This window comes from Mugil cephalus, chromosome 1 (genome assembly GCF_022458985.1).
Source record: "Mugil cephalus isolate CIBA_MC_2020 chromosome 1, CIBA_Mcephalus_1.1, whole genome shotgun sequence".
NCBI lineage: Eukaryota > Metazoa > Chordata > Actinopteri > Mugiliformes > Mugilidae > Mugil > Mugil cephalus.
In genome coordinates this window covers 12,869,888-12,891,007 of record NC_061770.1, presented here as the reverse complement: position 1 = coordinate 12,891,007, position 21,120 = coordinate 12,869,888, and the positions used below count along the sequence as shown (strand labels likewise).

The window sequence follows — 21,120 nt, the reverse complement described above, 5'->3', positions numbered from 1 at the left end:
GAGGCGGCACAGAGACAGTCATTGGGATGCAGGTCAGAGTGTTGCAGGTGCACGACTGACAATGAATGTGTCAGACCCAGCGTGCTCCAGGTGTAGGTGGGAGAAACGTGAACCTATGCTTTGCTCTTTGATGACTAATATGTTGGAGTCGCATTTGCAATGGACGGAGCAATGAGGCAGAGCAGAGATGCGAAAGACGTTACACACATGAACGACTCCCAACAGCACAAACGCGGACATTTGTATTCAAATGGCCCTCCTAAAAGAAACATTCTTGTTTTTTTTCCATTATATGGCACGCAGATTTCAGTATCGCTTTATTGATATTTCATTTTTTTCTTTCATTTTTTTTATTTTTTCCAGAGAAAAGCAATGAAGTTATCGCGCAGGCTATAAAGAACACAGCGGAGAAAACAAAGCTCTGTCCAGTGCACTTTGCAGTCTGGGAAAATCAATACAGTCAGCTGTAATGTGAGATCCTGTGGATTTAAAGGAATACATTTGATAACACTTAGTCATAAAGCTGCAGGCGATGTTTTATTCTTACCGCGAGCCGAGTTTTCTGTCACACCTGAAGGGAGTGCACGGGCGCGATGATCAAGGCTGTTCTGCTGAACCGCATTGTTCTCTGCAGGGCCTCGCTTTGTGCGACGCCTGAGTCAAAAGAAGCTTTGCGAAAGTGACTCGAAGAGATCTCGGCAAAACAAGTCTCGTGAGCGACGGACCGTTGCGCCGGCTTGAGACGCGAGATCCTTCAGATCCGTTTGTGGCATGTTTCTGACAGCAGCACTACACCTTTACGCCGCGCAACATAAATGTTGAGCGTCTCCTCAATGCGGGCTTATCTCCGCTCAGCTTCGAGAGCTTCTCGGTATTGGGAAACCATTATTTCTTTGAAATGCCGATGGAAAGATTGAAATAGCTGTCTGTTTACCAGATGGAAAGAAGAAGGTCGGTCAGGTTCCCTTTGTGAGCTATCCACACACTCTCCTCCCACGCCTCGGCTTTACTCTACTGTGTGGCTCTCCTGGTCAAATATCTGATTTATGAGTCATACCTAGCCTCCATACCCATGGAGAAACACGCTGGTTGTTTTAAAATACACTCTGGCAGGGCAGCCATGCAAAAGCCGGGCACGGAGCACTGGAGCTGCCCAGGGGACTGGCACGGAGTGAGCGGGAGGGACGGAGGGCGAGGGAATCGACTGGGAAAAAGAGAAGTGGGCGGATGGAAGGAGACGGTGGAAGGTCGCGTTAGATAAAGGGTTATAAAAGCCCAACTTTCTGTCATGTAACACGAAGGCTAGTTCAGCAGTGTGGGCAACTCTGTAAGGGTGGTGTGTGTATCTGTGTGTGTGTGTGTGTGTGTGATTTCCAAAAAGCTGTGACCGTTATAATAAACACCCAGACTGCTAAAACGCCGTTCAAGTAAGGTCCTTGTGGAATAACTGCGTGGAAAATAGCTAGAGATGTGGAAGGAGAGCGAGGTGAGGCCGGCCTTGGTGAGGACGGGAGGGGGAGAGCATGAGAGGGGGATTAAAATCAAATCCTATCTCCTAGAAAACACATCTATTAACGTCTAATTTGGTTTGCCAACAGCAATGTGGGGGAGTTATGTTCACAACTAATAAATCTTTTTCCAATCCAGGAAGTGTAACAAACAGCTTGGCCGTGTTCCATCATTGTGAGGAAGGAAGATAAATCTGCTTTTATATGCACTTGATGGTCATAATTATCTAGTATTATTTAATGAGGGCCCAGTATGCTTATTTACATTGTATATACATCATTTTAAACAAAGCAAATTGGTTTCAAATAATGAGGCTTGGGAGTGATTTGAGCTCTGAAGTCGGCTCGTCTCGTATTTCTTTGTGCGATCATCTCGTCCAGGCGCAGCACACTAACAAAGTTGAACTTGCCAAAAAACAGCCCACTTGAGTAGCGTTCCACGCATTTAATAGAATCCATTATTCAAATGACCGCCATTATCTCCCGCAAAAAAGCAGGTAATGAGCGTAATATATACCTTGCGGTTGTAATCTCTCACCGTGTAGGTTTCCTTTAGGAGCTTTCACGTCGGCCCGAGAAGACGAGGCGGCGCTGAAAAGCAAAGGCTGCCTATCAGATGAAAGGCTTCCGGAGAGGGGAGCCTTAAAGAGACAGGAGCTAATGTTTTTTCCGACAGAGGCTCATCTCAGGGGCTGCGTGACAGGCAGTATGAGATAAATAAGGATTCTTTTTCTTTTTTTTTTTTTTTTTTTTTCGGGAATCATGCAAAGCTGTTCTACTGGAGTCCCAGAATAAAATTATAAAGCTGGAAATGTGAATAATCAGTCCTCTGAAATGGAAACTGAGTTAAAAAAAAAAAAACATTTATTTGGCCTTCTTTGGCCTACACTTTGCTGTCGAGGCATGGCGACTAAGATAAATTCAGAAGAACTTGTTTTAATTCTTATTTTGTTTTCATTAATAGAGAAATGAAGTTCTACATTCACACAGACCCGTTAAAATAAAGTGACAGTTCCACATTTAAATGGTTTGTTTGAGTCCTAGTGATTGAAAAAGTTTATGGAAATAACATTTTTCATTTTTAAAGACGTGCTGAGAAACCAACAGCCTGCACTGAACGGCATACACCGTTCAGCCACAACATTAAAACCACTGACAGGTGAAGTAAACAACATCCATCATCTAGTGACAACACAATGTTCTACTGGGAAACTGTTGCACCTGGCTTTCCTGTAGATATTACTTAGACTTCTACCACCCACCTAGACCAGATCAGACACCCCCACCCCATAGCAATGACATTTCTGGATGGAGGCAGCCACGCCCAGCAGGATGGAGCCTGATGCAAACACACGCACAAAAACAGTTTAACCTGGCCTCCAAATTCCCCGTCACTATCTGTTTGATACACTGGAACACGCCTGGTCCACAGAGGCCCCCTCTCCTAATGTCATAGGACCCAAAGGCCCCCACTATCCTGTTAGCAGACACCACAGGACGCCCTCAGCAGGACCATGTCCACTCTCTGATGAGTCACAGCTGTTTCGCAGGCACATGAGGAGACCTACGCAACGATAGGAAGGTGGTCATAATGTTATGCCTTGTCGGTATATGTCCACTGTTGAGGTTTACATTTCCAGTAGTTGTGTTTTGAAGTCACGCATAGTAAGCCAACAGACGCCTCCATTTAGCAAGGACCAATCTATAAATACCACGGCCGTTATTTTTCCTTTATATTTAATATGCTGTAATTAATAATATTAATATTAATATCAAACGCATGCGTCAAACGCGCCATTAGTGGCGACAAATCCACCGAGACACACAGGTACACAGCTTTTCAGTGTCACCGCAGCTCATTTTGATCTTCTTGTCAAACTTTGATAATGTGGTTTTCTCAGCGAGTCCTTCTCCTCAGCAAAGTGCTGTAAATACCCACCACCTGCCCAGCATCAAAGTGCAGATCAGTAGCACATAGACAGCTGATGAACGTTTGGAATTTTTTTTTTTTGCTGTGAAACACTACACAATATAAATGTCGCATGTTTGACACGGCAGCTTAAATGTTAGCAATTAATTGCAGTTTAACCAAATTCTGTCGTACAAATAACAATAATTATGTTCTAGTCAAGACGAGTGGATGTTGTAGTGTAAATCAATAAAATGACAGAACCTTCTGCGGGTTTGTTTTTGCGTTAGCGGTGTACAGTTTACAGATACGCTGTCAATACCTCAAGTGAAATATAATCCCGGCGGATTTATTTGCTGTTTGTTGTGCGCGGTGAGCTTTGTGTTTAGCAGCGAGGGTCAAAAATGAGAAGGGGAAGTCTGAGAGCCGTAAGACGGGGGAAAGTTGGCCGACGTTCTAGCGGATGACTGAGGGCAGATTGTCTCGGCTTTGGCAGCCCGAGGGCCTCTCTGAGCAGGAAGTGTCTGCTGATCATCTGTGTGGGCGTGGCCACATGCAGATAGATGACAGGATGGGAGAGACGGGGGAAGATGAGGGCTGACTCCTCCGTGCCCACCCCAGCCCCTCCCCTCCCCTCCCCTCTCCCCCCCTCTCCCCCGACGGGACTCGAAAAACACAGAGAGGGGCGGAGAACGAGGGAGCGCGGCTGAGAGGCGCAGGTTGTGCGAGGGCACCGTGATGAAATGCAGCCTTCACAAAAGGAGAGTTTGAGTGAGAATGAGAGACACAGATGGGCAGGAAGAGAGGGGGAGAGAGTGACAGAATGAGGGAGGGAAAGCTGTCGGTCCACCCCCCACCCCCACCCCCACCGCCCGCCCTTCCTTCTAGCCTCCTCGGCTGTGTTGGCAGTGCCACGCTCTGGCGAAGAGAGATTACCAAAGCCCAGCCTGAGGTTGCATGTATGGACACAGTCATTACCTCTGCCCTGCTAACAAATGGCTCTGCCATCTGAATGCAAACCAACGTCTGATCTCCACCCTCACAATACAACGGAGCCGCTGAGCCTTGATTTAGCAGGCGAGATGTAAAACTTGATAACCGTCCAATATCTTTGCAGGCATGTTTATCGTACTCTATTATTTTGCTTATAGAATATTGATTGCAGCTGTTTTACAACACCAGACTGCAGGGCTGCGAATAAATCCTGTGACTGGGCACGTTTTTTTTTTTTTGCAAATATTTATTCGATTATGGAATTTGAACAGCTCATAGGATCATTCTTACATTGTTTGCCTGTGTGTCATTGTGCCGGTGTCATGCGGACAGTCTGTGCGTTGGCACTGAGCCACGGGCAGCATGGGGTTAGAGCCGGGTCTGTCAGAACCCGCTGTCATTTCCGCCGTCACCGCGGAGAATTGTTGCAAACAGCCGAGTGGAGCTGACTGATGTCAAGATATACTTAGAAGCTAATCATGCAGCAAATAGAGGCGCAGGGATTCCTGCAACAGGAACTGCCTGGCCGCCCTCGCTCCAGTTAAAGCCATTCATGGGAAACATTTCAGCTCTGCCACTCACAGTTCATACAGAGCCGCGGTTCCGAGAGTTGCTCAGAACGAATCAATGGGCTCTAGTGTTTTTTTGGTGCCTTGTTCTCGACACTGACGGGGCCTATTCAGCGCGGCGTTTTGTCGAGAAAACCTCTGCTTTTGTTTAAGAACCCGTGCCCTGCCGCGTCTCTCCGTTTTACATGGAGACGGCGTCTATTTTCCGCAGATTTTCCCTCTCCCTCAGATGGCTGAGGATAGATGGTTGCCATTACCCCGACTGAGAGCTGCGCCGCGCCATATGCTGCGTATTTTTCCTTCAAATAACGTCTCGTTTTTTTTTTTTTTTTTTTTTTTACGCAAAGCTCACGGGGGAGGAAAGACAAAGCGGGGCAGGCGTCTGCGAGGGGCCGCCCTCGTCTCGTCAGAATCGTCACCTTCGCGTTAGCCCGAGCGGGACGGTCAAAGCGCAAACATTACAGTCTCTCCGACCTTCCTTTGGAGCCGCCCGTGGTGTTTGTGCGCTGCCGTATGTGAAAACTCAACCGAAAAGGCCACGGCGGTCTAATTAACTTCACCTGGCATTCCCACTAGCTGCGAACGTGTCTAACCTTTACACAACCTCGCTCAGTCACCTCTCCTCTTAAACGCCCAGGTTGAAATTCTCATTTAATGTCAGTAAGCAGATCAGCGTTCCCCCCCCCCCTCCCCCCTCAGCCTCCCACCTCCACCTCCAGTCACTGTTTTCGTTTTTCTCGTCCTCCTCCAGTCTTCACCAGCAGATTTTTATTCAGGGCGGCCGCACCACTTTGTGCTGGTAAATCAATAAAACAGTGTCCCCTATAACAGACCTTTGTGTTTTCCCTCCATCGATCCTGTCAGCCCGGCTACATTCAAGAGCAAGCCAGGCGATTACCTTCAGCGATCCTAACTTTGATCTATACTTTAGATGACAGGTGCCAGACATCAGCTTTGGGTAATTGTGATACTGAACGGGGGGACGTCGTTAATCATTCATTCCTGGCCTGACTTCAGCTTCTCGGGAGCAGCTACTGTAGCCGCTGTCGGCTCGGGCTGCTTTCAAGCACCGGCGTCACCCCCTTCACCTTGTCCCCGCTGCGGCGTAGGCCGCGTTGTCATGTACGGCGCCACGTTTCGCTTGTAATAGCTTCAGCTATCTCGCCGAGAACTCATGAATTTGCGAGCGGGTAACAAGTGCAGCGAGGACGGAGGCAATTTAGATGGAAGGGCTAACAGAAAACAATCCGTTTCCCATTTCAAGCTCGTTATTTGCAGAAAATGATCCAAAATTGTTGATAAAATATCAGCTGTTGCCGCCTTATTATCTCTGCATTATCAGCTCCGCTAAAGACGTACAAATCTGCGACAAATTTGCTCCAACAAGAGCTTATTTGTTTGAAGGATTTGGGAATCAGTCACGCAACTGTGACCGAAGTGGGAAAGCTCAACTTTTTGTTGGTAATAATCTGCTGAGAGAGAGATAACCGACAGGATTTTAATTCACTTATTTCATAGTGACGGATAAATTACAAACCGCCATAGAGGAAAAAAAATACAAAGGTGTTACAATCTAATCAGTTATTCAGCATCTCGTGACATGATTTACGGGTTTAATCCTCGCACCTCAGCCTTTTCTCAATCAAGCTTTGGCGCCAGTTTGTTACCTGGAGGTCAAAGTGGTAATTAAAAACAGCTGAGAAATGTGAATGTTTGTACCGCGAGGAGGTGCAGGTTCCAGGGGAGCGAGGTGCCGAGAAATGATGTCAACACGGTGCAAGTCAGGGACGAAGGGAAAAGACATCGGCGCCTTAAATGTTTCCTTGCGGCAAAAAAAAAGCTCGGGATCCTGGGAGACAAATGTTCAAGCAGCTCTCCGCCCCAGCTGGGCCCGAGATAGGACGCGATTCAACAAACCTATAACACCTTTTGACTCCGCAGCATTACGGCTGCAGCCCTGATAGATAGACCTCTCTCAAACGCTCAAATGCTTCACTTCTTGGAATGAAGAATCTTTTTAAATTCAAATCACTGTTGCTGTTCCATTACTCAGTCGCGCTCCATCTTTGACCCAGTACACCCAATTTAGGCTCCACCCAAGGGGTTCGCTTCTCTGCAGTGGCAGCGTTCCCACCTGTAAATTTGCCTAATTGCGTCACAGATTGAGTCGTTGCTGTTTTGTGTTTTTTTTTTTTGTTTTTGGGGGGGGGGGGGATGTCAGGAAACACACTGAGTCATCTCGAGCTTGACCTCGTCCCCTGCTCCTCAATTTGTCAGCTTTGCGTGGCCGACCCCCTTTGAGTTGTGGGTCAAAGCTATAACTCACACTCTGTGGGTTGAGGCGATCCCATCAGCCGGGCCGCTGTGTCCTCATTCCCCGTGTTTCCCCAGTGCCCGGCCGCTTTTGATCAGTCTAACAGAAATGGATGGCATTCATACAGCACTCGTATTAGGGCTGTGTGATGGGATGCTGCGGCGGGTTCGAGAGAGAGCGAGAACGTACGTTGCTGCTTGTGCATCCGCTTATCTGACGGGACGTGTCCATTTTGAAGCCGGGCTTCGCCACCAGGTGTGATTGCACCTTTGAAATCTGAATTGCATTGGCTCAGGCACCGTTGGCAACAGCTTAGTTTGTTGTTGTTTGTCTGTTTTAGACAATGCAACTCATATAAAAAAAATCTAAATCCTGTCAGACAGTTAGACTGTACTCTTATCCTCCTTTTTTGTTTTCACCTTTCTGAAATTTAAAACAAAGCAAAAATAAATCTCACGGAAGGTAAAGCTTGCATCATCTGTATAAATCCAACAGCTGGGCTTGTTTCTTTACCCCTGACAGCCAGTACAGTACTGTACACGCCGCACAGACCTTATCTGTGAGCTAGTTAGCTAACATCAGACACTCTTTCTCGCTCATTTTTTTTCCTTCAAGGCCATAAAATAAACACAGATTTAAGCTCAAACAGATGCAGCTTTGCATCAGTTGCACAATCCCAGGTGAGTTATTGCCTAATCTTGTCTTTCCAGTGACTTTGTGTGCAATCCCATTTCCTCTTAAAGTCACTTCCCCGTCCTGTTGTCAGCACTGAGGACGTGTTCCGAACCGAAAATCAATGACGTAACCCAACGGTGCCTGTGGAATAATTCATGACAATCCATGCGATAGCTTTAATAGTTAATAGTCTGGACAAATGTTTATTGAGAGATGTGTTTGTCACCTCTCCGTCCAATCTGCTGGCGTGGCTAAAAACTTGTGCCCTTCTGCTGTTCTTCTATCCTGAAGAAGAAGAAGAAGAAGGAGAACACCTGCAGGCTATCAGCAGGTTTCTGGACATTAGGAAAATGTCTATCTTGCATCTTCGTAAAGAGCTTGACCGATAGAGCCCATTCTATATCCTTACAAGACACTTCACCAAGCTGTGCTGTTTATGGTGATAATTAAGTGCGATTACGCTGCTTCCTTTAAAGTGAGAACTGTATATTCTTGCCATAGTAAATTGCTCTTTGACTAAAAGGAAACAAACATAAAGGTGCACTTAGTTTTTTTTCTTTTTTCTTTTGAGCAACAAAGAGCAACCGATGGATTCAATTACAAACTTTACGCAGCTTTAATGTCAAGTGTAATGATGCTAACTGAGCTGTGTGCGTGATAACTAAACACAGCGCTCGCTGACATATAGAATAAGTGTTGTTGTTCTTAATGTTGCTAAGGTACAGCAATACGTCCTCATTGAGAGCACTGATTGTTGCCCTGGTGACAAAGCCGATACGGGCTATGCAAAACGACACATTCATGTGCAAATGTTCTTCACCACGTGACGAATTGACAAGGCACTGTGATCATTTGTTTGCCAAGCCATTTGGAGTTTTTTTTTTTTCTGTGTAGCTCATAGAGTATTGTCCCCTGCAAACAATGCATTTTAAAAGTTAGACGCATTTGATAGCTTAAAGCACAGGTGTCAAACATATGGTTCGAGGGCCAAAGGCGGTCCACCCAGAGGGTCTATTCTCGCTTGCAGTATGAATCGCATAGAAGGCAGCAATTTTTTCTTAATTTTTTATTAGTAGTGGACACAAAACAACAGTGAGACCAGCACTAAACAACAGACAGCAATGCCCCCAAATTACACTCATTCATGTCAAGAAATTCAAATTTTCCATTATCCTAATTTATTTACTTTAAAAAAAAATGTGGAGTTGTCGTTATTTACAGGTTATTATGCTGTTGTGTTACTGGTGAGATCAGATTGGATTATATGCGGTATGAGTCTGACACCTGTGGCTTAAACGAGTAGTTTGATATTTTGGAAAGTTCACTCACAGATAACGCGTTAAACGGAACCTTGGAGGTGCTTCTTACTTGATTTTGTTACCTTGCGGCAGAGCCAGGCCAGCTGTTCCTTTCTGTTCTCAGTTTTACTCGTTAGCTCTGCTGAAAGATTTAAGAAAAATACTTTTTTTTATTTATTTATTTTTTTATTCCACTGAGAGAATTGTTCAGAGCACAGAGCCGACGGTATATGAGCTGCATACGTTTCACGCTCGGAATACTAAATTGAACACACTCAAACGAAATTGCAGACAGTGAATGCATCGCGCTGTACGGTAAATAGTGAGCAATTTCGGCCCCGTCCACTCAAAGGCGGCATTTGTCAGAGCAGTCGCCACGGCAACCAACTGTGATGCTGCACCAGAATAGCAGCGACGCATGAGTAACTTTTTTTCCCCTCTCCCTCCCGGTCCGCACCTTTTCTCCCCAAGATCCCGCAGATCAGCTACGCGTCAACGGCCCCGGAGTTGAGCGATGACAGGCGCTACGACTTCTTCTCGCGGGTGGTTCCCCCAGACTCTTTCCAGGCCCAGGCCATGGTGGACATCATCCGGGCCCTCGGCTGGACTTACGTCTCCACCATCGCCTCAGAGGGCAGCTATGGAGAGAAGGGGGTGGAGGCCTTCACGCAACTCTCCAAAGAAGCGGGTGAGTGCGCCTCATTCAGTGACGGCCGATTCTCCACAAAATCACACTGAAATTTATTAGTTTGTATCGTTTTCTCTCATTTAAAAATAACTTGGACTCACGCTCACCCAGAAGAAGATTTGCTTTGCATTTCCAATTCATCGTGGAATCTGTTTTGGATGGATGAATTATTGATCTGTTTGGCAACTTCTGCTCGGGCTCCCCAGTGATTTGTGGAGCGTTACTGGAAATGTAGACAGAGAAACAGCTTGTGGAGAAGAAACCGAATCACAGCGACGCCTGTACCCAAGTCACTGTTAAATATAACCGTTTAGTTCGGTTGTTTTTTGGGTAAATGCAAGCCCAGAAGAGGAGAAGCTCTTCTCTTTGTCAACGAGAGAGGGGACAGAACGAGCCAGTCGATGAATCTCATATTTTATCCCTGGTAGAGCGGTTCTCTGAGGATTGTAATGATGGTCAGCTTAAACGACTATCTCTTTTAGAGATTGGGTCTTTATATATATAAATATATATAGAAAAAATAAGAACCTTTGCAAACTTTTCTCACAGGAGACATATGATTAAACAGAGACAGTTAAACCACCGAATGGTCTAAAAAGCAATTACAATCAGCCTGATTTGTTGGGTGCTTTAAAACAACACTAACTGTGATTGTTTAAAGTAGCAATGTTCCTTTCTCAATTCCAACGCTGCGCTTCGTCTGGGGTTAGTTAGGATAAGTTAGGATCCTGAGGAGTACTTACAGCAGAAATTTGCATTAGTGTTTTTTTTTTTTCTCCCTGTAACTGGGCTGAAAATTGTGCACACGCTTCACTCACCTGCTGTTTCCACGCAGCTGCTGCTGTTGTTGGCATGTAGCGGATGTATGTGAATCAGCAGCCGCCGCCGCTGTCGCCAAGAGAAGCTCAGTTGGTATTCAGTACAATGGGTCAGCTATCTTTATCAAATCATGTGGTGCTGTGATTTAGAAAAGTCTGGAGAGACGTCCTGCAGTCTGCTGCGGCCGCTTTCTCTCCGAGACGAGGGCACGGTCCGTTATCGTTGCAACGAGGTCGTGTAATGAAACAAACGTGTTTTCGCACGTGGGTCTTTTCGCAAATGTGGAAAAGGTAAAAGGTTCGCTACTCAGCAAGTATCGTGCCTCTTCTCACCTCCACCTCTACGCCTACGGGTCCCAATCCATTTCCTGTAAATTAGCGGGGAGTGACCGCTGTCTCTTCTTCTCTAATAGACTAATGCGCGGAAACCTCTAAAATGAGGAAAGCTAATGATATCCCACAGGCACCGATCATGAGTCCAGCTTGCATGAATATTTCATCCGTGCGCATTCGTGTCCAATGTGATCACTCAGTGAAAGTTTAAGAAGCTGTTTGCGAGATTTGCATTGGGAGGGAAAGACAGTAGCCTGTGCAAGAGCAAATACAGAATGTTTTTTATTTTACTTAAGGCTTATTTTTGATGTTTCGTTTCATCCTATATCCTCAGTTTCTTCCAGATGGTTTCCTCTCAGACACATTTCTACTGATGTTTCTTTTTTCTTATGCAAAAAGCTGTAAACACAGTTGTATTATTATGACAGCGACACAGAGGGGTCTGGAATTAGAAGCCATTGTTGCTGCTCACTCATTCTGTTGCTGCTGAGCCCCAGTCACTTTGCAAAATTTTGTATTCATATACAAATGGGAATTATTTCCTCTGAAGAAAAAGCCTCCAGCACCCAAGGCATCTTATCTTTAATAAACACATTAATTATGTAATAGCATAACTGTACACTCAGAGGATTCATTCAGAGGCACCAGTTCCAGAGCCAGAGCTCACTCAAATGGATTGAATTGAATAAAAGAAAAGCTTCGAAAAAAAAATAAATAAATAAAAGAAAATAACGTGCATGCGTTGTGAGTAAACATGTTAGTTCAAGAGCGCCAACGACAACAACTCCATTGTTGCTGGCGTCGTTGCGGCATCGACACAAGTTGATCCATGAGGCCTTGAGACATTTCTTTGTGGCTGCCCTGTTCAGTAGCGCTGAAATGTCAGATGCATTAGTAGGATTCTCGCCTCACCACTTCAAGGAGAGCCATCCAGCGGACTAATGCAATATGGCTGCCCATTACCCCAAGCTGAGACTAGAGTGATGGTCATCCTGTATTGATCTCCTCTGTGTTTTGTTTTTTTTTGTTTTGTTTTCTTCCTGTTTCTCTCCACTGTTTTAGGCACAGTCCCGTTGCGCACCCTCGTCCTGGCTCCAGGTGAAGCTGGCTGAGATAAATCTTGTTTTTACTTTTCTGTGTCTGTCTGGACCCGGGCCAGAGTGATGGAGTTCGCTTTTCCCATTTGATAAAAAGACTCGCATTTGAGGAAAACCTCCCACAAAGCGCCACTGTGGGATTGATTGCAGCAGGTTTGCCAACACGATTCGCGTTCTTAGATCTAGTCTGAGCCGCGAGAGAAACAAATAAATAAATCTGCCGGCGAAGCAGGAGGGAGGCCCGGCGCATCTGCAAACACCGCAGAATAAGCCGCGACGCTTCCGCGTGACCCCTCGACTTTGGCGAGTCCCAGAACAGCAGTGTAAAGGCAGGCAGGATGCGGACGGATGCACAGATGTCGAATGTCAATGTCAGCGGCACGTCGGCCCATTTTCGATGCGATCTCCCATGTTGAGGCGGGGAGGCTGGCGAGAGCAGGACTGCCTTTTTTTTTTTTTCCTCCCCGCTGCCGAGGTGATAAATATAATTGCAGCCTTACAGATCCCCTGGAGGTTAGAGTTTGGAGGGTGTTGAGTAGGCGGTTGGGGGCTGAATCCATCAAGAGCCTCTAATTTAAAGAGATTTGTATTTCGCCGAGCACAACGACGGAGCTGGATTTCCTCGCCCTGCAGAGCATCCTCAGAACGGAGGGCATTGAGGATGAATAATTGAAGCAGTTAATGCAGTGCATGACCTATGGCACTCAGACAGATAAGCGCAGAACCTCCGTGAGCCTGATGAATTTAGCCATCATGATCATTAAGGTGCCTTTGACATATTAATCAAATGTGGAGCAGAGTTTATGGGTCCATCCTGGATATAGTTTTAATATGATGTTGTAAGGTCACAGGTAAATTAATAAGTCAGAACATCTCCAGAAGATCTCACTTCCACAGCTTCTGCGCACTTTAGATATATTTCTTTGGAAGAAACACTTTCCGGGCTCTCTTCCTGCACCCGCTGTGCGTGACAGTTGGAAAGCCCTATATTACTGTACAGTCCTGTGTCTCGGGCAGACTTCAGTACATTGGAATAAAGCAGTTTCTACTCCCAGAGTCTGGCATTTATCTGTCTCACATCGCAAATCTCCCACCAAGACAGACACGCAGCCCTCCTTTTAAATCCACAGTTTGAGTCGAGCAGCCTTTAAAGTTTGCGCGCCTCGCGGTGACAGGTGAGGGCGGGCCGACACACAACCCCTGTACTCCAGCGATGCAACGCCAGCCCTTCCATCGCGCCTGCCTCCTCGGCTAGCTGCCTGACCGTCCGACTGACAGATGAGCTATTCTGCAAGCATTCAATAATTTAGCCACCGTTGCACAACCGCCGCAGCCTTCAGGGCATTTTTAAGCGTTCATTCACTTCTTGTGCTCTCTCGCTGTCTCTCTTTCTCTCTCTCTCTCTCTCTTTGAAGATGGGATCTACTCCAAATGCTTTTTATCTTTATCAGTGGCTTCTGCGGTCTCTATCTGCGTTATCGACTGTCGTGACCTATAACGCTTCTCCGTTCAAGACTGTTTAACCATCGTAACTCCTCACACGAGCCCGTGGGGTTTTTGTCATGATGCACTTAACGCGTTTTCACGAGACTTGGGTTCTCGCTAAAAACTAGACGTTTTATTTTTTCCTCTCTGGAGGTACCCCGCGTGCGATAGTTACCTCTAGACGTACTCCTCCCGCTGCTAAAGGTGCTTCATTTATTCATCAGAGTCAGTTATTACACAGCGCTGGAGTTTCTTACAACAGAAGCCTCAAAGTGCGGTGTCACACTGTAAAGCGTCGGGCCTGAAATTATACGCGCCGAACCCGAGTTTTAGTGTCATTCCTCGGAGACCGCCGGTGCTGGCTACTCCTCACAAATGACACCGAGCGCGCTCCGCTTTAACAGGATCCCACAAACCCTCGAGCAACTGCTAGGCCATTGGTGGGATCTCCATTTTTATGTTTAGTCTACTTAGAGCGGATAACAGCAGCCATCCCAGAGGGTCTCTTGGCACACACCGAAGGTTTTCTTGCATCAAGGAAAATCCCCCCAGTTCTGCTCGCCGACACGTGGAAAATGGATAGTTTCGAGGCGGTTCAGCAGTTGTCATTTTGCTGTCTCCTGCCTTTAGAAATGCCACAGTAAACTGTGACTGGAGATGTGTGATCTGCCAGCTAAAAGCTGTTTATATCAAAGTAATGAGCCTGCAGAGAGTGGCAATTAGGAGATTCCTTCCATTTCTCCGTCTACTCAGGGAAACTCAGACTGAAAGGTTATTGGGTAGACTATTAAAATGCTTGAGTGGGAGAAATTTTAATTGGTTTGGGTAGCGCTTTGCTGTTGACTCGGGACACGGACTGCCGCTTCAGTCTCGAGCTACAGAAGCTGGGATGTTCTCTCGCACAGGTGATCATATTATCTGTTTATCCAAAGTGCTCAAAAGGTTAGCTTGTTCTCAGCAGCCATAATTGCCACACCAGAGTGGAGCAAATCACTTTTTTATTTAATTTTTTTTAATGAAAGGTATAATTTTGGTTCTCTATGCACAAAACGAGCTGTTGATTATCACAATAGAAGAAAACAATACCTAGTTATGTATTAAAAGCCAGTTTTGATAATATAAATGGACCAGATATGTATATATACCTCACTGAAGTTGGTTACTCACTGAAGCAATCAGTCTCCTTCTGGCTGTGCAAACTCATTACTGATGACCCGTCTGACACTTGATTTATTGTCAGTATTAATATCCTCTTTGTTTGTCATGACCAGCTGTGTTGCTTCAGGTTCCAATGAGAAATGTCTGACGACGACGACGTTAAGTGAAACTTCAACGGGGCTGTTGGATTTCCTCAAAAACCATAACACGAAACCTGTAGCTTAACATCCCAGTTGGTGCGGATTATTGGATTTGTTACAGCAGATATGTTTATAACGCCTTCACCCTGTGAGATGATGCCGGTGCTCAGTCGGAAGGTGCAGTCTGAGTGTTATGTTGCGCGCCGCTGCGGTTTGCAGATCACCGGCAAAATGTAAATGTGTGCGCTGCGGCGCTGTCACTTACGCTGTGTAGCATGTACGTAGCAGCTTCATCAAAATCTCATTGTTGAGTCCACGTGTGTTTTCCATTTCCGTACGGGTGAGATTTACATAGAAAAAAACAAAACACAGCAACTCAGACCTCAGGCTTTTTTTTTTTTTAGTGTATGTTTGTGTATCTGTGTGTGACTGAATGGGTGAGTTCATCCCAGAGGCCTTATCATTTCTTACTCTTGTCCCATTAAAAAGGTGGAATCTGCATCGCCCAGTCTTTGAAAATCCCTCACAACCCCAAGCTGGAGGATTACGACAAAGCCATTCAACAACTGCTGGAAACACAGCACTCGCGGGCAGTCGTCATCTTTGCCAGCGAGGAAGACATACGGTGAGGAGCGCCGCACATTCTGGCTGCATCCGCGGCGTTCGAGCGCGCTGATGACTTGCCACGTTGAGGTCTTTAATCTCTGAGTCGCGAGCTCCCGAAGACAGACTTGAGGCACAGATTTACCGCGCGTACAGGCTGCGTCTGCTACACAAACATCCCTATAAAAACACAAACACGAGCGTGCCTCGGAGGAGAAGTGGGAAAACGCATCACAACAAAGCAACAGAGATATTGTCTCGTTTACGACGCCCCGTGGGTAATGTTGATGTAAAGAAACGCAGGATCAAACATTTGGAAACGGGAAATGCAGAGTGAGGAATTCAAAAGTAGGTGCTGAAGTGAAACAGGAAGACAATAGGAGACAAACGTGGAGATGAATGTCTGTTAGCTATTGTATTTGAACAACACATAAAGAGAATAGTTTTGCCTAAAACTAAATAACAGCAGTTATTCTTCTCCTCACCTCACTTTTAATGAGATAAACCGATAAGACCTCTTCATTGTCCAAACAACTCCTTAAAGCCAGCTGTGCCTCTGTGTAATAGATATTGGATTTCACATACAGTACTTCTTGTGCTCTCTCCTAATAAACACACAAATGCCCTTGCAGGGGAGTTCTCAATGCCACCAAGAGGGCCAATCAGGTGGGTCATTTCCTGTGGATTGGATCTGACAGCTGGGGGGCCAAGAGCAGCCCCATCCACCAGCTCGAGGATGTAGCAGTGGGAGCAGTCACTATTCTGCCAAAACGCTCCTCCATTAAAGGTATGCGCACGGTGTGCACACACAGACATTCGCGCTGCAGGCTTCACAACTTCTGCCTCATCCTTTTAGATTGTATTGATTTTGTTAGTACGAGGGGAGGTTTTTTGTTCCCAATTGTTTGCTACCAACCTTATTAAAAAGAAAAGTTTTTTTTAGGCCTAGCAGATGTTTCATGTATCTTATACGTTACAAACTGGGGCCGAGAGCAAGTTTTAAACTCTAATCCATTATCACCTTGAGGCCCGCGCAAACCAAACCGTCGGTGGAGGCCGACTGCGCCGTTGTCTGTGTCTCGACCGAAAGGTTTCACTTAAACAAACCACAGAGACAACATTACGCCACTGACAGGAGAACTGTTAACGCTGACCATGTTCTGTCTGACAATACAGCGTTCTGCCGCAAAATCTCTGGATGGTACTTAGACATGTACCACCCACCTAGACCAGACCAGACAACCCCACACCATAGCAATGATGCTCAGCAGGATGCAGCCTGATACAGACACAGACACACACACACACACACACACAAATAAAACAAAAACTCTTGCTCCGAAACTGATCAAATATCTGTGGGATGATCCACTGGGGCCCCTCCCCTCAACCCAGAGGCCCCCACTAACATCCTGTTACCAGACACCACAGACACCCATTCTCTGATGAGTCACAACTGTTTTGGAGTCACACGGGAGACCTACATAACATTAGGGAGGGGGTCATAATGTTATGCCGGATTGGTGTATGTTCTACCCCTAAGTCAAAGGAAATACTGCTCTATGCTAACAGCTGGCAGTACTCTGTATTTGTTCAAAAGGGTGAAAGCTGTGACTAACGAGAAGTTACGTGGCTGGAAAGAGCTCAGAGCTGCCCTGAATCACGTTGACTCGTCTACAGATGAGCGTTGTTATTAAAATATTGATGTATCTCGTGGTTAAGATGAGGTGAAGACAAAAAAAAGAAAAAAAAGCATCTACAACTAGTGTCTGAACAGCCCAAACTGAGCCCCATGAGCTCGGGGTTACATCCACAAGAGTCGTGGTTGCTACCAAATATACGTTGATTATTCTCTTTTGCCTCTGTTTTGGCCTCCACCAGTAAAATGGTGTGAATTCATAGTTTAGCTGTCTGTGCTGCTAACATTAAGTGCCCCACTACGTCCACTGGCTTTTGGCCAAACGTTATCTGCTGCGGGGTGCTCGATATGTGTAGCGTACACTTTAGGGTCAAAACAGATCAATCTTCAATCTACTACTAAAAAAAACTAAACACTGGAAACGTTAAAGCCCACATAATGACCTTAAAGGTTGTAAAATGCTCCACAGAGCTGACAGTAACTGCAGATCAGAGTCATAATTCTCTGTGGGTTTATCACTGTGAGTGACCTCTGTCGCATTAAACAGTCACTTCATCTGTATTAAATTGATTAGTGCAGCTTTAAAAAACACTTTTCTTTTTAGTAAGTGCAAAAACCTCAGGAGTACGTACACTGTGGAAAACCTTTTAGAGGGATGGACTTAGAAAAAGCTGCGATGTCCAATGCATTTGAAGAATGATGTTTTTATTTACCTTCTTTGTACCCACATCGCCTCCCGCTGCCTCATGTAGTTGTGTCTGCAATTTCTTATATTTCCCCGAATGGATTTTGACAGAGAACAACTATGACCTTGTTGTTGTATTTGGCTGTATGTTGTACATGACTAGACTAAAGTCGCTCTAGATGAATTGTCTGCTTTATTCCTGCTTCACATTTTACCATCAACGATGCATTAAACAACGGAGTGGAAAAGTGAAAAATCACTGTTCACTGGTGTTGTTATTGAAACCGCTAGAGGTTTGACGAATCGCTTCAATTAAGTTTTTAATAGTAAGCATTTATGTTTTTTTTGACAAATTTAACATTAATCTCGAAGTGAAATATCACTACCAGCTGTTTCTCTTTCAAAACAGCAGCTTGAAATAAAAAAAAAGGCTCTCCGCAAGGAGAAGGAAGGGAACGAGAAAATTATACATCTGCATTTGCCAGGACGTGCAAAATTCACCACTGAAATAGAATATTCTCAGCATGTACCATCTATTTTAAGTTCTCTCCAGTGTCACGGTCCTAATAACCACTCATCATTACAATCGAAAGAAATTTTAAAGTCTGACTTTTTTTTTGAAAATTTCCCTAATTAGGGGAGGTCTAGCCAGGACAAATGTACACTCTGGAGGCAGCGAGGATATTATTAAACGGCCATGCATCAGTGATGGTCTTTTGAAAAGAAAATCAGCTGAGTCATTCGGCTCTGATTAGCCATTACCACCTTTATCCACAGCTCGGCTGGTATGACTGGATAACGCCGAGTGTTAGAGACAGAGGCATAATAAAATGGGAAATTCACTTCATCACGCAGACATAAAATTGTGTGCTCTGAAACACAAGGTTAAAAAAACACCATGAATCTTGCAGTGAAATTTCGCCTCGGCTCAGTTTGCTGACCCACACTGGGTGGTAAAGTTGCACCGAAAAGAAAGAAAAAAAAAACAGAAGAAAAAAAAATCCCCATGCTCTCCTTTTTTTTTCTTTTCTTTTTTTTTTTCCTCCCCTTTGTTGCACCGAGTTCCTTCTCACAAAGCTAATGCTTCACACAGCCACACGAGCCTTGCAGAAAATGAGTGTTAACCTAATACATCACGCCTCCGATCCATCTCAGCCGTAATGGATTTCATGAAGTGAAGAAGAAAACCTGTTCAGCACCTACAGGACGCCGCAGCCTGAGGCAACGGGCTGCGGCGCCGCTTACAATCCCCGCGTTATTTATTATGCATCCTGTTTTTAATTAATGTGATTTCCTAGATGAAAGAAGTGATTAAAGTTCCATGGGGCTTGAGAGGAAGAGGAACCACCGTGGTCAAATTTTGATGAAATAGTGCTTCCAACACCTAGCGGCCAGCGTCAGCACCAGCAGCAGCAGCAGCAGCACTGCCACGCTGCTGCTGCTGCTGCTGGTTCACTTCATTTCCTCCAGGTCTGAATTGGTAGATAATTGGTCCGGAACTGAGCCATTCTCCTCTTTCCTCTGTGCCAGGGTTTGATGAATACTTTACCGCGCTCACTCTCGAGAACAACCGCAGGAACGTGTGGTTTGCTGAGTTTTGGGAGGAAAACTTTGACTGCCGGCTGCTGAGCGCCTCAAAGAGAGAGGATACGAGCCGCAAATGCACAGGTACGTGAGGCCCGACGTGAACCACTTAGGAATATTCCTGCATTATACTATGAAGGATGATGTAAGTATTTCACCCTCCTGTGTCAGGTTGGTGGGAACTTGACCTTCTGTTCGCATTAGAAGCTGCAGGTAGACTGCTGGGGTTCAGCTCAGAATCATCCAGAAGGTCTAGTACCAGGTGTTTCTACCCAGCGGGTGCAGGTCAGGCAGAGAGTTTATTATTAGAATAATAATGCACCACGTGTCTTAGTCATACTACAGGTACAGACCGTCTGCTCCTGTGGCTAATGTTCTGTAACGCCTAAATCCCACATTCTCTCTATTCTCCCTTAACTCAGTCACCTTGACAGTTCAGCACAGTAACTGCAGAGAGCGGGTCGTATAATTTATTTAGGTTGGAAATTACAGGGAAATGACAGAAAGCTAAGAAAACATCGCTCGCGAACCCGCATCCACGCTCATATTACCTAAACTCTGCCTGCCGTCGGTGCGACAGGCTTTGCGCTGCATTCATTATCTGCGCGAAGGATGCCTGTGATGTTGGATCCAGTATTAATCACGCCCGCACGCTTGATGACGGAAACAGCGGTGTGACATAAATTACTGTTTGCCGAAGGATTTTCGCTTGCTTTATAATCTCCTGTTTGGCATCTTTTGTCACACATCAAAGACAGGAGGAGCTCCTCCACTCTGCAAGGCCCCACGAACCCAGCGTGACGCGTCTTTTTGTCTTCTCTGCGCAGAGAAAAACGTCTGCTCATTTGAAAATAAATAAATAAAAACGGCTGATATTTGTGAATGTTAAATGCTAACTGAAAAATGTCCATTGAGCAGCCATATTCCAGCGCTCCGAAACGCAAAAGGTTACGTGTGGGCTGAAATGTATGTTAAGTTCTGAGAAACAAACTGAAATGTCAGATCAGATTGCTTTTGAGCTCCTTGAGTTCATTGAAGTCTCCCACATTCTTATGTACGTCCTATTAGCATCATCATGGCAACAGCTATCACTGCAGAGAAAATAGTCATTTAGCTCTCAGTTATTTTCTTCATCGTGTCGTTTTGTTAAGTGGGAGCGTGGATACTGTAATTATCATGATGATGATCGTGATGATAGTTATTATTAAAAGTAATGTTTTGGTTGGTATCCCTTTTCTTCACCCTTGGAAACGCAGCCTCCATCCACCGGGAGCGTGAAACGGCCGATCCGGTTCGTAGCAATAACAGAAATCCAGCCGAGGCCGCGCATTACGTATTCAAGCGATGTATCAGCGGAAAGAGGCAAAACCTTTACAGCGAGCCATAGTGAAAGGGCAGTGCACTGGGAGGGGCATATAAAAGAGCAGGCAGCCACTTTAGGAGATGTTACTAAAGTTCATGGTCATCTTCATCACCTTTCAGTGGGACAAATGTGGCTCATGGATAGCAGCCTGTTACTCCGCGATACGCCGCAGTAAATCAGTCTGAATCCGCTATATTTGTCACAAACGCTTTGTCTCACGGCTCAGCTTGATTTTTTTTTTTTTTCCCACTTGGGATTTAA

General features: G+C 45.5%; 1 protein-coding gene across 2 annotated transcripts in view; it reads left to right on the top strand.

Annotated features, from left to right (window-relative positions):
- Nucleotides 1-21,120, top strand: part of LOC125018835 (metabotropic glutamate receptor 7-like) — a 60,825-nt gene that overhangs the window by 16,411 nt on the left and 23,294 nt on the right. For both annotated transcript variants that reach the window (XM_047603226.1, XM_047603234.1), the window contains exons 2-5: nucleotides 9,738-9,954; nucleotides 15,475-15,610; nucleotides 16,221-16,375; nucleotides 19,443-19,580. In XM_047603226.1, the coding sequence (XP_047459182.1) occupies nucleotides 9,738-9,954; nucleotides 15,475-15,610; nucleotides 16,221-16,375; nucleotides 19,443-19,580 (646 nt within the window). The remainder of the gene's footprint in view (nucleotides 1-9,737; nucleotides 9,955-15,474; nucleotides 15,611-16,220; nucleotides 16,376-19,442; nucleotides 19,581-21,120) is intronic.